Here is a 14,176-nt window from a genome sequence, read left to right on the forward strand (position 1 = left end):
CCTCGGCCAGCCTCTTCGCCCGAGCGGCGCTTTTACGTCCCTTTTTCAGCTGCCGTAAATCGAGGCAGTGCTGCTGAGGGAGCGCGCGAGCTGAGAAGAAGCAGAACTAACGACGGAGGAGGAGGAGTCTCCCCTGTTGTGGGAGGGGCCGCTTGTTCGCGCATGCGCTAGGTCCCTTCCCTTCCTCGCGCGCTTGTATTTGGTGACAACTGAGGAGGAGGAGGAGGAGGAGGCGTTTCTTCTATGTGGGACGCGCATGCGCAAAAGGGAACCTCCCTTCACTCCACTTTGAGATTTTTTTATAGACTTCATCTCCCACAATCCCTGACACTTGGTCAACATGGCTGAGGCTTCTGGGAGATGAAGTCCAAAATCTCTCTCCAAGGGCACAGTTTTGAGGGAGAGATAGATAGATAGATAGATAGATTGATTGATTGATTGATTGATTGATCGATTGATCGATTGATCGATTGATCGATTGATCGAAGGGAGGAGGAGGAGTCTCCTCCGCGTGAGGGAGTCACGGTCCCCAAACTGTGCCCTTTAAGAGAAATTTTGGACTTCAGCTCCCAGAAGCCTCAGCCATGTTGGGCAACGGCCTGGGATTCTGGGAGATGAAGTCCCAAATCTCTTAAAGGGCCACGGTTTGGGGACCGCAGCAAGGCTGGTTCGCGCATGGGCAGAAGGGAGCGTGCCGCGCGCATCGCTCCCTGTCTGAGGAGAAATGAGGCGGCCGCTGGGAAAAGAGCGAGGAGTCGGTAAATAGCAGCGCCCTTTAGCCTTTCCTGGCAGATGGGGCCAGATACCCGCTGTGTGTACTTCGCCTGAGAGGAGAGGAGGAGGGTCACGTCGGGCGCTGCTCCGAGGGAGGAGGAGAAGAGGAGGGGAAGGGCTTCCATTTGCCCCTTCCTTCTCCTCTCCTTCTTCTCCTTAAGGCTTCCCTTTCATTGTTATACTTTCGTTTAACTTTGAGTGACTTTATAGTAACTTTGTCAGGAGCGGATCCACCAAAAACCCCTTGAAATAGTAAAGATGGCTGTGAGTAGGAGTGTGAGGTGAATACTAGGCAAGGTAAAAGGGAAACGACCAAGTTGAGAGTCAAAGGGAAGCAACTTGGTCCTCAGCCATTATGGAGGTGGAAGGTTTTCATTCTCACAGACATAACTAGTGACTAGGAAATGATTAGTATGTAAATAAGGCCATTCGCTATGCTTTAGTTGTATGTTACAAAGGATACAAATTATATACCTCCTACCTACCTACAGTGGGCCCTCTCCATACACAGAGGATCCGTAGCAGGATTACAACGTAATAAATATACAAAACAGTAATAAAATACAATAAAAATTGTAACAATAATAAATAATAATAATGAAGTATTTCTTTATACCCCGCCTTTCCCTTTCCAGGATCCAGGCGGGTAACAACCATCCAACATAACATTTTAAAACAGTAGTAACATGACCCCTGCCATCCCCTGGCCCTCCCTCCTTCTGCTAAAATGCAAACAAAACATAATAATACGGTAATAATCCATTAAAACAGATTCTACCAAAAAGCAATCAATGGTGGAATAGAAATATAGAGATCTAGGTCATAATCAAGAAGAGGATAATGTTTCTTATACAGGGTCGGGGGGGGGGGGGTAAGCTCACCGGAAGAGATCCTTCTTAACTGCCTTCTTAAAAGCATCCAAGGAGGTAATGAGATGGAGCCCTTGTGTTCCACTCTTTTGGAGCCTCTGTGTTGAAGGTTCTCTGGGAAGAAGAAACTAATCTAGTTGTCTGTGCTTCTAACACATTCTTCCCAGATATCGGTCACCAGTGAAGATCTTTTAAAACTGGTGTAATATGGACGCTCCTTAAGGAGCTTGTGACCAACCTGGCTGCCATGTTTTGAACTAATTGAAGCTTCTGAACTTGGTACAAGGGTAGCCCCATGTAGAGCGCATTGCAGAAATCAAGACCAGAGATTTAATGGGGAGCAATCCTGTGTGTGGCATGGCTTAACCTTCTGCATAAAGTTAAAGCCGCGTATGGTGTGGGTGCACTGTATGTCGCACTCATATCACAGCTCTCTTCTATCAGGGAATAAAAGATGACACCATTGGGATCCCCAGATGGTTGCCCATACAGATAATGACAAGACCCTGGTTTGCTTAGCTTCAGTAAGGTGGTTGCTGTAGGCATAAAACAAGCGAGTCTTGTAACAGGATGTTCAAGTGTATCCCCACTCCTTAAGTGAAGTGCTGGTATTTAGGGATCCTGACAATGTTGTGCTACCGTTCACATTGGCATTGGGGGAATATCAACAATGAGTAAAGGTTAAATTAGGCTGGGCAATTTTGGCATGTCTGGGGGCTAATGTTTAGCCCCTGTGATCCTCGGGGTGCTACACAAACTGCCAAAAATACCAGAAAATTGGACTGTGCAAAAGAGAAATAAGACGCTAGAAGTTTCACCTTTTCTTTACATAGAAAAGTGGCTGTTGGGGATCTGGGCCACTGAAACAGCCTTTGGGGCTGCCTACTCTTAGTACCTTTTTTCTCTTTCCTGTCTCCTCCTGTGTTACAGTCTGTGCCAGATTGCTGCAAGCTTCAGCCTTGAATATTTTATTTGCTCTTTTGTGCCTTCAGTTTGTTTCTGATTTATGGTGACCCTAAGATAAACCTATCACAGGGTTTTCTGGGGCTGAGGATATGTGGCTCATATTTTATAGTATAGCCGCTCCCCTCTCGGGAGGTGTGTTGCCTCCTTGGATTGCATGTCAGTTCATTAGAGCCTAGATTTCTTGTGACCCCCCTAGACTAGAGCAACTCTTGTGCCCCCCTTTGAGTCGTGCCCCACCATTTGAGAACCACTACTTTACACTACAGAGAACAAGTGGAAACAAAATAATTTTCTCTATTTTATTTAGGTCTTCCTCTGTTTTTATTGGAGTGGTTTTACCTGCCCCTCAAACTGGCTACGCCAAAGGGGTTCTTTACAGTTTAGTTGCTCCTTCCAGTTCAGGACTTTATAGCTCCATTTGCAGTAAAAAATAATATATATATATTTTTAAAAGTACCTTAAAGAAGCTATTACCAAAGGTTGGACTATAAGTCGACCTCATGTGTAAATCGAGGGTAGGTTTTGGGGCCAAAATTATGGATTTTGAAACGACCCATGGATAAATTGGGGGTAAAACTTAGGGGCATGTAAGAGTGTAAAGGATGGAGTAAAAGAACTCATTGCCAAAGAACTTACAAAATCCCAGAAAGCATAACACTGTGCTCACCCTAAAAGGCTAGAGTCGGGGCACTCAGTGCTTCCAGGACAGATTACAGTTGGCTTTCTTGTGGTTCCTTTTTAAACACAAGAGTTGAAGTACAGTACTTACATTGATAAGCCAACCCAGGTTTTGTGGGGTCTATTTTTTGACTAAAATTTCTAGATTTATGCATAAGTATATACAGTAAGCTAAATTTCTTTTCATGTATATCCTGATTTTCTCCCAGGATGGGATCCAACATGGTTGTATCTTTTGGTACAGAATACAAAAATACAGAATATACTGTATTTTTAAAATGAGTTTTATGTTTCCAAATAACATTTAGTCTGTTAAAAAGGGTTAACAGTTTTTCTGAAAAAAATCATTTTTGTTCTGCAAAAAATTCCGGGGAAAAAACCTGTTTTGTTCTCATGGTTTTAAAATTTCCAAGAATTTTACATCTTTTTAAAAATTTTCTCCTTAATTCACATACCGTTTGCTTCATTCCATTCATATTAAATCACATACCATTTGCATCATTCAATTTGTATTATGAATATATTAAACTACATCCAACTTTCCATTTTTAGTGACAGGGATCTACTTCTATGTTTATTCTTTGACTATTTAATTTTTAATGTTTATGTTGTGTTGTCTGAACATGAAAAAGCAACAACAAATAGAATATGAATTTGCTATTAATATACATTGTGTTATTATCATAGATTACATTTAAGAAAAGTCACCTTTGCATCATACATTTTCATTCTCCAACTTTACATGGCAATTGCTTCAGCTGATTCTTGTTATTATCAGACTGATCTTAATATTGGAAATCCTCTTTGCTGTTTACTGGTGTAGATGCTTTCCATTCCTTAGTCGTGGTAAAAGATTTATAGAAATATTTAAAATACTTTCAGATACCTGCTGCTATGAAATTGACCTTTTTATTTTTGTCTTTTGAAATCTATCCAACTTCTTAATCATTGTATAACCTTAGAATCTTTAACTGAAATGTGAAGGCAGGCCATGTCTGAAAGATCAGTTCTTTCAGATTCCTTCCTTAGCCATCACGAAGTAGAAGCCATTTCATTAGGTTATGGCAAAGAGAGATGAGAAATAGGACCATTCTACCTAGCTCCTCACATCCCGATTTCTACCTAATAATGAATTTGTTTCTTTCCTGTTTCCTCCCCTTTCTCTTTGTGCCACATCTGGGGCCATCTTGTTTTCACTGATTGTAATTCAGTTTCTCTGGAAATGTTTTCTACTGAAGCATGGGACAAAATGCATTAAATAAATAAATAAAAATTGCTGGACTACATTGTTTAGCCATGCCATTTAATTCTGCAGTACATTGTACAAATAGTGCTAACTGAGAAGTCAGAAAAGCAGCAGCATCAACGTTGCTGACTAGGTCCCAGCCGCTCCCTCCATTTCTAGTCTCCAAGGAGAGGTTTACACAAGTTCAAAGTGCTTTTTCTGCTTTGCAGTAACTTTCCATTTTCTCATTTGATCTGGCATTGCAACACAGTCACAAAAGTGAAACTGAATTCACTGTTTTTGGACAGAGTCCTGATTTACGGGAAAGGGTTGTCTTTGCATGCTCACAGGCCAAAGGGGCAGCTTTTGAAAAGCTTTTGAAAAATATTGTTTCTTTCAAGGCAAGTTGGGGGAGAAACTACTCATTTTACCACCTTATTTTTCACAGAACTTGAATCAGGGGAATGGTTTTGAGATGTGGTGCTTTCAACAAGGTCTGAGTATTTTGCCTTCGGCCCTTGTCATTTGGTCATCTGCTTCCTTTCTGTTTTCCTACATTACTGCAGTTCTGTTGCATCATGTTGACCCGTTGGTGCCCTACATCAGGTCAGTAAGTTTTCCACTGTTGTATTTTCACCCATACCATAATGTCATTTGTTAGGAATGCCTCCTTCCAATTCCTATCCCCTTTTGTGGCAAACTCTTTACTAAATTTTGTTTAAACAATATATGTGAAGAAAGTTGATAGGAAGAAAATCAATTCGTTTGAGATTTGGTGCTGGAGAAAAGTACTGAGAATACCACGGATAGCCAAGAAGACAAACAAATGAGTCCTAGAAAAGATGATGCCTGAACTCTGTTTGAAAGCCAAGATGACCAAATTGAGGCTGTCATACTTTGGCCATATCACGAGGAAAAATGAATCATTAGAAAAGACAACGATGCTACGAAAGGTAGAAGGCAGTAGAAAGATCAGAAGACCACATACCAGATGATTAGATTCAATCAGAGAGGACATGGGCCTGGACCTGCAAGACCTGAGTAGAGTGGTTGAGGACAAGGGGGCTCGGAGATGTCTCATCCAAAGGGTCGCCATGAGCCATAGTTGACTAGAGGGCAGTTAATAGCAACAACAAAATGGGGGTAGTGCCACAGCTAGGAAAGAAAGAGTAAGCTTTCCACTCCATTTTAGAACTCCCCAAACTGTTTCTCTCACATTGAAATTGTGAGTATGTAATGTAGTGGAGCAGATGTCTTTGTTTCTGTGTGCATATTGATTTACGACATACCAGTAACTTGATTTTGAGAGCCTGTTAAGCCCTGTTTCTGTGTTGTTTCTGGCTGAGGCTGGCCATACCCAGGAACAAGTTGCCTTTTAGGATTTTGCCTTTATTTACAAATGCAAACTTTTGAATAGCTCAGTAGCAAGCCTACTTCGGTCACATGTTTCCAGAGTTTGCTTTTATATAAGTTGAGAGAAATTTGATCACACAGTTAACAGTTATTAAGTAGGATACTGAATATTTACTTGTATCACAAGAAGAGGAGTATTTAAGGCCTTGCCTGAAAGAAGAAGAGCCCTCCTTCCATCCACCATCATCCAGAGGGAGAGAAAGACAAGCCAGTTTCATCAGGCCTTGCCTGAAAAGAAGAAGGCCCTCCCTCGATCCACCATCACCCAGAGGGAGAGAAAGACAAGCCATCTGGCATGGAGGGAATGAAAAGACAGGACCAACTCCATCTGACCTAGCCTGAAGAAAAAGAGCCCTCCCTCCATGCCATCTGTCATCGTCCAGCCTGGGAGGGAGTGAAAAGGCAGGACCAGCTCCATCGGGCCTGGCCTCGAATAAGAAGTAGAGCCCTCCCTCCAGTCCATCTGCCTTGGTCCAGGCCTCAGAAGGAGAGAAGAAATGTTGGACCTGATCCCTTTCCCCACCACCATTCTCTTCTCCTTTTGGTTTGTGTCTTTTTAGACTGTAAGCCTAATTAAAAAGATATATGTACAGCACTGTGTAAATTTACAGCGCTATATAAATAAAGCTGAATAATAATAATATGTTTCATTTCTTTCAGTGATGCAGGGACAACACCTCCTGAAAGATGTTTGTTTGGGATAATGTTAAACATTGCTGCTCTACTGGGTAAGTATAAATAGAAAGAATACTTGGCTTTTGGAAAATGCTTAGACTTGAGCTTTGATGATGCTCCAGAGGGGAAGAATTCTGTAGCTATAGAAATAGGATACCTATTGAGATGGCTTTGTAATGTGGGATGCCACACTGCTAGAACACAGATGATGCGACCATGAGTATATTTTAGTAATGGGAAGTAGAGGTGGTAGTGTGATCATTGAGTGTTAAATATTTCATAGATATCATGGTAAACCTGCCTGTGTCACAGCTGATTGAAGAACCAAGTTGTCTGATGCTTAGGCAGTATGTGGGATTTGAATCTTATTTCAGCACTGGTGACAAGAGGCAGCAGGCAGCTTAGAGGGTATGCAGCATGTCTTCTGAAACACACTGCTCTGTCTTCTCATATCTTGCTACCATTCTGTAACCCTTTCTTTTCCTTCTTTTTGGAATGGCTCTGATAGAATTGCTGTCAGGTCTGCATACACAAGATTCCATCCAGTTATTGTCCTTTCACTGAAGGAATGATCTTTGATCCAGCAGTGACTTCCAAGGAACAAAGAAGTAAAGGAACTAGATAGTAAGCAGTTAGAGCAGGCAATTAAAGGAACAAATTGGGAAGCAGTTAGAGCTGATTTCACTTTCCTGCCCTCAGCCTGCCATGGTGATTCCTGCATCATTTTTTAACTATGTGGAGTAGCGTCGAGGATGGGGGCATGGGAATTGTCAGAAGTCACTTTACTGCCTGTTTCACTGATGGAAACCTCCGCTGGATCAAAGAATCTTCATAGTTGGTAATCAGTTGGATACAGTAATCTTTATTTCTACATTGCTTTTGTTGAGTTTTGCATATTTGATGTCTGTTTTTATGTAACCATAATAGTAATCCCTGGCTTCTGCCATCTTTTCAGTTGAGTAGCGTAGTCTCATAGTCCATTTTCACTGTATTTATATTGTTTGTTCACAGGCATTGCTACCATGTACGTTCGATACAAACAAGTCAGTGCTTTGATTCCTGAAGAACCCAAACTCCTCAGGTTAAATAAGGTTGGCATTGTGTTAGGAATGGTTAGCTGTTTCGGGCTTTGCATCATTGCAAATTTCCAGGTTTGTGTTTTATCTTTAATTCAAGGGAAATATAGGGGTACCATTCATAAGCACAACATATATTATAGGAACATTGCATGTGAGAAGTATGTAGTATTGCTGACCCATGTATCTCATACCTGTGCATTTGGGTTTGTGGGTTTTTTTGGCTCAAATGTAAAATTTTGCATTTGTCTCTATTGAATTTCATTATATTAATTTCTGCCCAGTTTTCTAGTTTATCTACCATATATACTCGACTATAAGTCTACCTCATATACAAGTCCAAGGCAAGTTTTGGGGCCAAAATTATGCCATGCCCCATGGATAAGTCGAGAATAAAACTTGGAGGCTCCTTCATTGTGTGTATGTGTGCGCATGGCAAGAGGGAATTTAATTAAGGCTTTTTGCTTCAGCGTTTTGTTTCAGCCTTCACTCCCCAGACAGGGAGGCGCATGGGAGGGAGATGGACTCTTAAACCAAACAGCAATATCAATCATTCACCTAGATTACCATACTGACCCATAACTAAGTCGACTTGGGATTTTGGGGTCAATTTTTGGGCATAAATTTTTCAACGTATAGACGACTATATATGGTAAGTCCTATTGAGCGCTGTTCTTCCAATCTTCCAGTGTGTTAGCCACCCCTCTCAGTACTATGTCATCTGCAAACATGATAAAGACTCCCTCCACCTTGTCATCTAAATCACTGATAAAAATCACTGATAAAAATGCTGAAGAGTATTGGCCTTGACACAGTGGCTCAGCAGTTAAGACACTTACTCTGTTGATTGCAAGATCAGCAGGTTGACAGTTTGAGGCTCAAGCACTGCATGATGGGGTGAGCTCCCATCACTAGTTCCAGCTTCTGCCAACCTAGTAGCTTGAAAGCATGCCAGTGCAAGCAGATAAGTAGGTACCATTTTGGTGGGAAGGTAAACAGCGTTTTCTGCAGTCATGCTAGCCACTTGACCACAGAATCATCTTTGACAATGCTGGCTTAGTAACACAGATGAGCACCACCCCCTACAGTCAGACACGACTTGACAACCTTGTCAAAGGGGAATAACTTTAACTACCTTTAATGACTTTGAACAGAATCCAGAGAACCATACTTCAAAACTCAAGACAAGTTTGAGTATGAAGCGCAGCTATGGATGATGACTTTTTGAGCAGTTTTCGAACCAGTTATGGATTCATCAGATGCTGTTCCCATCTGTTCCATATTTAATCCATTTGTCAATCAAAATATTATGAGGGACCTTATCAGATGCTTTGCTGAAACCCAGATAAGTGACATCCACAACATTCTCACCATCTACTAAGGTAGTGATCTCATTTAAAAAAAAAAGATATAAGATTAGTTCTTGGCAAACCCATACTGGCCCCTACTGATCACTGCATCATCATCAAGATACTTGTAGACGGACTCCTGTGTAATTCATTGTAATATTTTTCCTGGTATTGAGGTCTGCCTAGCTGGTCTATAGTTTACTTTTTTTGACAGAGATAGTGTTTACCCTTCACCAGTCCTCTGGCACCTCACCTGCTGTCCAAGATTTCTCAAAAATTATGGCAAATGGTTCAGAGAGTACACCAGCAAGTTACTTCAATAGTCTGGGATGCAATTCATCAGGTTTTGCAGATTAGAACCCGTTTATGTTAGCTAGGGGATTCCTGACAACACTCTACAAGTCTTGATTTGCAATTCAGATCCCTTGCAAAGGGAGTTGGGTGAGTATAAAAAGACTTTGTAAAAATGAGCTTCATTATCAGAGGTTTTGTTAACCTATATCTGTGACTGAATGAGACTACATGTGAAAGGGATATTGGAGTCCAAGTAGACCACAAGTTGAACATGAGTCAACAGTGTGATGTGGCAGCTAAAAAGGTCAATGCAATTTTAGACCGCATCAATAAAAGTATAGTGTCTAGATCAAGAGAAGTAATGGTGCCACTGTATTCTGCTTTGGTCAGGACCCACTTGGAATATTGTGTTCAGTTCTGGGCACCACAATTTAAAAAGGACATTGAGAAACTGGAGTGTGTCCAAAGGAGGGCGACTAAAATTGTGAAGGGTCTGGAAACCATGCCCTATGAGGAACGACTTAGGGAGCTGGGGATGTGTAGCCTGGAGAAAAGAAGATTAAGAGATGATATGATAGCCCTGTTTAAATATTTGAAGGGGTGTCACATTGAGGAAGGAACATGCTTGTTTTCTGCTGCTCCAGAGAACAGGACCAGGAACAATGGATCCAAACTGCATGAAAAGAGATTCCACCTCAACATTAGGAGGAACTTCCTGACAGTAAGGGCTGTTTGACAGTGGAACAAACTCCCTCGGAGTGTAGTGGACTCTCCTTCCTTGGAGGTCTTTAAGCAGAGGCTGGATGGCCATCTGTCGGGGATGCTTTGATTTGGATTTCCTGCATGGCAGGGGGTTGGACTGGATGGCCCTTGTGGTTTCTTCCAACTCTATGATTCTATGATTATAGGTGTCTGATTTTGCCCTGTCATTAAAGAAGGTTTTTTCCACCTTGCATCTAAGGCAAACAGGCAAACAGTAGTGGGTTTCTAAAAAAGATGTATAATAATAATAATAACAACAGCAACTAGGTTGGTAAGTATCATGGATCCCTGTCCTGTCCATACTTTCTGGAAGGAAATGCCACTGAGTTCAATGAGAATTCCTCCAAGTGAGTGAATGTAGGACATGTAGCCTTAGGGAGAAAATTAATAACAGGAAATTAAACTGCTTTGAATAAGACAGTACAGGTTCTTTACAAGACACAAACACATTGACTCACTCTTTATCAGAATACAATTAAATTGTGATAATTAAGCATCTTCAGATTCCTGTGCTAGCTTACACTATATGTGCTAGTATACTGTTCCTACTACAAGTCCTTGAAACTTTGTGATAGTATGGCTGGTGGCTGTACTGGCTGGAGAATTTGGGGAGTTGTGGCCGAAAAAGTAACCTTTTCACATTCTGCAGATGGACTTGTCCACAGTAAAATCATACCTTTTGTAAATACAAATTCTTTGGAGTCTCACACCTGAATTCTGAATTTTGTTAATGTTTAAATTTTCAACTATTGTTATCCTGTATAACCTGAACGTATCTGAATGCTGTTCTTTTTCCTATAGAAAAGCTCTGTGTTTTCCATGCATGTAATTGGTGCTTGTATGACATTTGGAGTAGGAGCCATATACATCCTGACTCAGACCATTCTTTCCTATAAGATGCAACCAGAAATTCATGGAAAGGGCATTTTTTGGATCAGACTGACAGTTCTGCTGTGGTGTGCCTTAAGCATAGGGAGTAGTATCCTTTTTGATCAAACATAATGAAACAGTGAATGTGAACTATTCTAAAAAAGTATACTTTTAACTTGAAGCATGATCTAGACCAGGGGTCGGCAACGTCCGGCCCGCGGGCCGGATGCAGCCCGCGGAGGCCTTTCAGCCGGCCCCTGGCTGCTCCTGCCGCCGAAACTGCCGCTGACGGTTGCGGCTTTTCGCTGCTATGGGCACCACCATTTTTTGCCCAAAATGGCAGCGCCCAGGGCTCCAACGGCGGCAGCGGGCCTCTGGGAGGCCAGTTGCCGTCGCAGGGGCCCTCCAGGAGGGCTCCTGCGACTGCAGCGGGCCCCTGGGAGGCCAGTTGCCGTCTCTGGGGCCCTCCAGGAGGGCTCTGAAGGCGGCAGCGGGCCCCTGGGAGGCCAGTTGCCGTTGCAGGGGCCCTCCAGGAGGGCTCTGATGGCGGCAGCGGGCCCCTGGGAGGCCAGTTGCCGTCGCAGGGGCCCTCCAGGAGGGCTCCTGCAACTGCAGCGAGCCTCCCAGAGGCCCGTTGCCTTCGCTGGGGTCCTCCAGGAGGCCTCCGACGGTGGCAGCGGGCCTCTGGTGTCAGGGGCCGGCAAAGAGGGGGAGGCCTCCAGCGCTGGCGGTCCCCGCTGACTCTTTCCCGGCCTCTGACAGGGCCTGGGGCCCCGTCAGGGGCCGGCAAAGAGGAGGTGGCCTGGCCCCTGGGTGGTGGAAGGTCCACCCCCGGGGGTGGAAGGTCCGCCCCCAGAGTATGGAGGCTCCACCCCGGCACACGGCCTCACCCCTGGGGGTGGAAGCTCCACCCCCCTGGGCTTCGGCCCCCCAGTTGTCTGAGGGACAGCAACCCGGCCCCCAGCTCAAAAAGGTTGCCTACCCCTGATCTAGACAAAGAAATAATGGCTAAAAAGTACAAAAAATGACTAAGAAGATATATTAAGGCAGTCTGAAAAATGCTGCAAAACATGTGAGTTTCAGTAGTTGATGTTACATACACATAATGCATTTTCTTCATATTACATATATTGGCCACCAGAATTTGGATGGAATTCCACTGAAGTTATAATTAGTTTTAGTTACATTTCTGTGTTGCCATGGGACTTGCACACCAACAATACCTGCAGGGTGGCATGATTCCCTTTTACCCCATATATATGTTGAAAGAAAGCAAATAGGGTAAACAGGAAAGAATGTAGCATAGTTGTGTTCTCCATGAATCTTTTGCGTAAGAGAGCAGGGTAAGATAGATAGTAAAGAAAGGGCTTGTTTCTTAATGGGCTGGATCTGAAGCTTCAATCGATTGTGCTGCACAGAATTGCATTTGCGGTGATATGAAAGTTGCCAGGAACGTTCTTTAAATGTTTGCTTAGTGATGGTGAGCCTTAGTCTCACATGTAAGTCATGCTATAGTCATCAAGTGTTCAAATACCAAGCAAATGTAATGTATATACCATAAAAATTAGCACAGTTTTATACCAAAATCTTAAGGTTGAAACAATAAGGAAAATGTATCTTAAAATCTACAAAAAATAATATGCACACAAAAAAGCTAATATACAAATACAGAGGGGCATGGAACAGGAAGTCTTAAGCTGTCAGTTGTGTGATGCTGTTGCAAAATGAGTACCATTTCATGCTGTCCCTTCTTGTAGCTGTACACCTCCACTCTGTCTTATATCCCCTACTGTTCTGGAGAGCTCATTGACATCGCACAGCATTCTAGAGGACAAGGTGTGTGTGTGTTTGGTCAACGTATTGTGGAGAAGTGGAGGGGAACAGCTCTGATCTGAGCAGATCTCTCTTTTCGACCTGTTGTATTGAAGGACACAAGTGATCTGACCTCAGTGTGGGTGTTTGGTCTGTTACTTGATATCCCATTTTAGAGGATATGGACAAACTGAAGATGGCTGAAAGAAAAATATACAGATCATTGAAAAGGAAGGGGAGACCATAAATTGGTGAATATATACCAGCCAAACAGACTATAAGGCATGCAGCTGCACAGTCATGGAAGAAAGCAAATAGGGTAAACAGGAAAGAATGTAGCATAATTGTTGTGTTCTCCATGAATCTTTTGCAAATTCCTTAACTTTTTAAAGTGTTTATTTCTTCAATGATTTTATACAGTGGCCTTTATGGAACAGGTTTAATACAGAAGCTGCACTGGGATCCTCAGGAGAAGGTAAGTGATTTTTGTTGCGTATTCAGCTCACTTTCCACAAATCAAGCCTAAAAAAAAATCCCCCAGTGCATCACAAAAGGTTTTGTTTAAAATAGCGATTGCAGTTTGCCACCAAAACTTGGTGACAAACTGCTGAATGCACATTAGTCAATGGGAAAATGACTGTAATCTGTGACATAGTCAATATAATAATAATAATAATAATTATTATTATTATTATTATTTATATGCTGCCCAATCACTGGGAATCCGAGCGGCTTACAACAGAGGGGATAATAGACGGTTCCCTGCCCTCAGGCTTACACAGGCTTACAGTCTAAAGACACGACACAAAAGGAGAAGGGAATGGTGAGGGGAGGGGATCAGGTCCAGCATTCTTCTCTCCCTCTGAGGCCTGGACCAAAGCAGATGGACTGGAGGGAGGGCTCTTTTTCTTCAGGCTAGCCCTGGTGGAGCTGGGCCAGCCTATTCTCTCCCTCACAGGCTGAAAGATGACAGTTATGGAGGGAAGGCGCTCTTTCTTCAGGCTAGCCCTGTCAAGATGGTCTGCAGCCATTGGCGATGCCAGCATGGTTTCTACCTGACACATCTTCATTGGTATAGTAGTTGCCATGTAGGACCACCTGAGGGCTAATCGGTCTTACCCATCTGTCGGGTTGGAACTGAAGAGGATTGAGGTGGAATGGGAAACAAGAAGCCAGTGATCTCTCAGATTAGACTGTTTCCTAACTGCCCAAGAAGCCTCTGATAGGCTTTGCTCATATAGTAGAGCTGTTAACCTCACCTCTGTATTACAACTGGCCTATGCCAAGCACAGAAGGTAAGGCAAGTGGTCATTTAACTCTGATGTTTCACCAGAGATCATAGTACTCCCTTTAAAGTAACTGTGGCAAGTGAAGACATAATCAACAAAATGCAAGACAGACAGTGTCAAACAG

At 42.9% G+C, this 14,176-nt stretch overlaps 2 protein-coding genes across 9 annotated transcripts in view; one reads left to right on the forward strand and one right to left on the reverse strand.

The window, feature by feature from the left end:
* CEPT1 (choline/ethanolamine phosphotransferase 1) overlaps positions 1-110 on the reverse strand; it is a 31,089-nt gene extending 30,979 nt beyond the window's left edge. Inside the window, exon 1 of one of the 2 annotated variants that reach the window (XM_089514256.1) lies at positions 2-110. The gene's annotated coding sequence lies outside the window, so the exon portion shown is untranslated. The remainder of the gene's footprint in view (position 1) is intronic. The other variant, XM_089514254.1, reaches the window with a different exon arrangement.
* Positions 111-653: 543 nt separating this feature from the next.
* Positions 654-14,176, forward strand: part of DRAM2 (DNA damage regulated autophagy modulator 2) — a 35,338-nt gene continuing 21,815 nt past the window's right edge. For 6 of the 7 annotated variants that reach the window (XR_016280399.1, XR_016280401.1, XR_016280400.1 and 3 more), the window contains exons 1-6: positions 654-758; positions 4,961-5,118; positions 6,586-6,653; positions 7,612-7,751; positions 10,883-11,060; positions 13,156-13,238. Coding sequence is in view for 4 of the 7 variants with exons in the window: in XM_089514261.1 (XP_089370387.1) it covers positions 4,988-5,118; positions 6,586-6,653; positions 7,612-7,751; positions 10,883-11,060; positions 13,156-13,238 (600 nt within the window). In the remaining 3 variants the exon portion in view is untranslated. The remainder of the gene's footprint in view (positions 759-4,960; positions 5,119-6,585; positions 6,654-7,611; positions 7,752-10,882; positions 11,061-13,155; positions 13,239-14,176) is intronic. The other variant, XM_089514262.1, reaches the window with a different exon arrangement.

Source organism: Sceloporus occidentalis, unplaced genomic scaffold (genome assembly GCF_023333645.1).
Source record: "Sceloporus occidentalis isolate IW3139 unplaced genomic scaffold, rSceOcc1.0.p SCAF_3, whole genome shotgun sequence".
In the NCBI taxonomy this organism is placed as follows: Eukaryota; Metazoa; Chordata; class Lepidosauria; order Squamata; family Phrynosomatidae; genus Sceloporus; species Sceloporus occidentalis.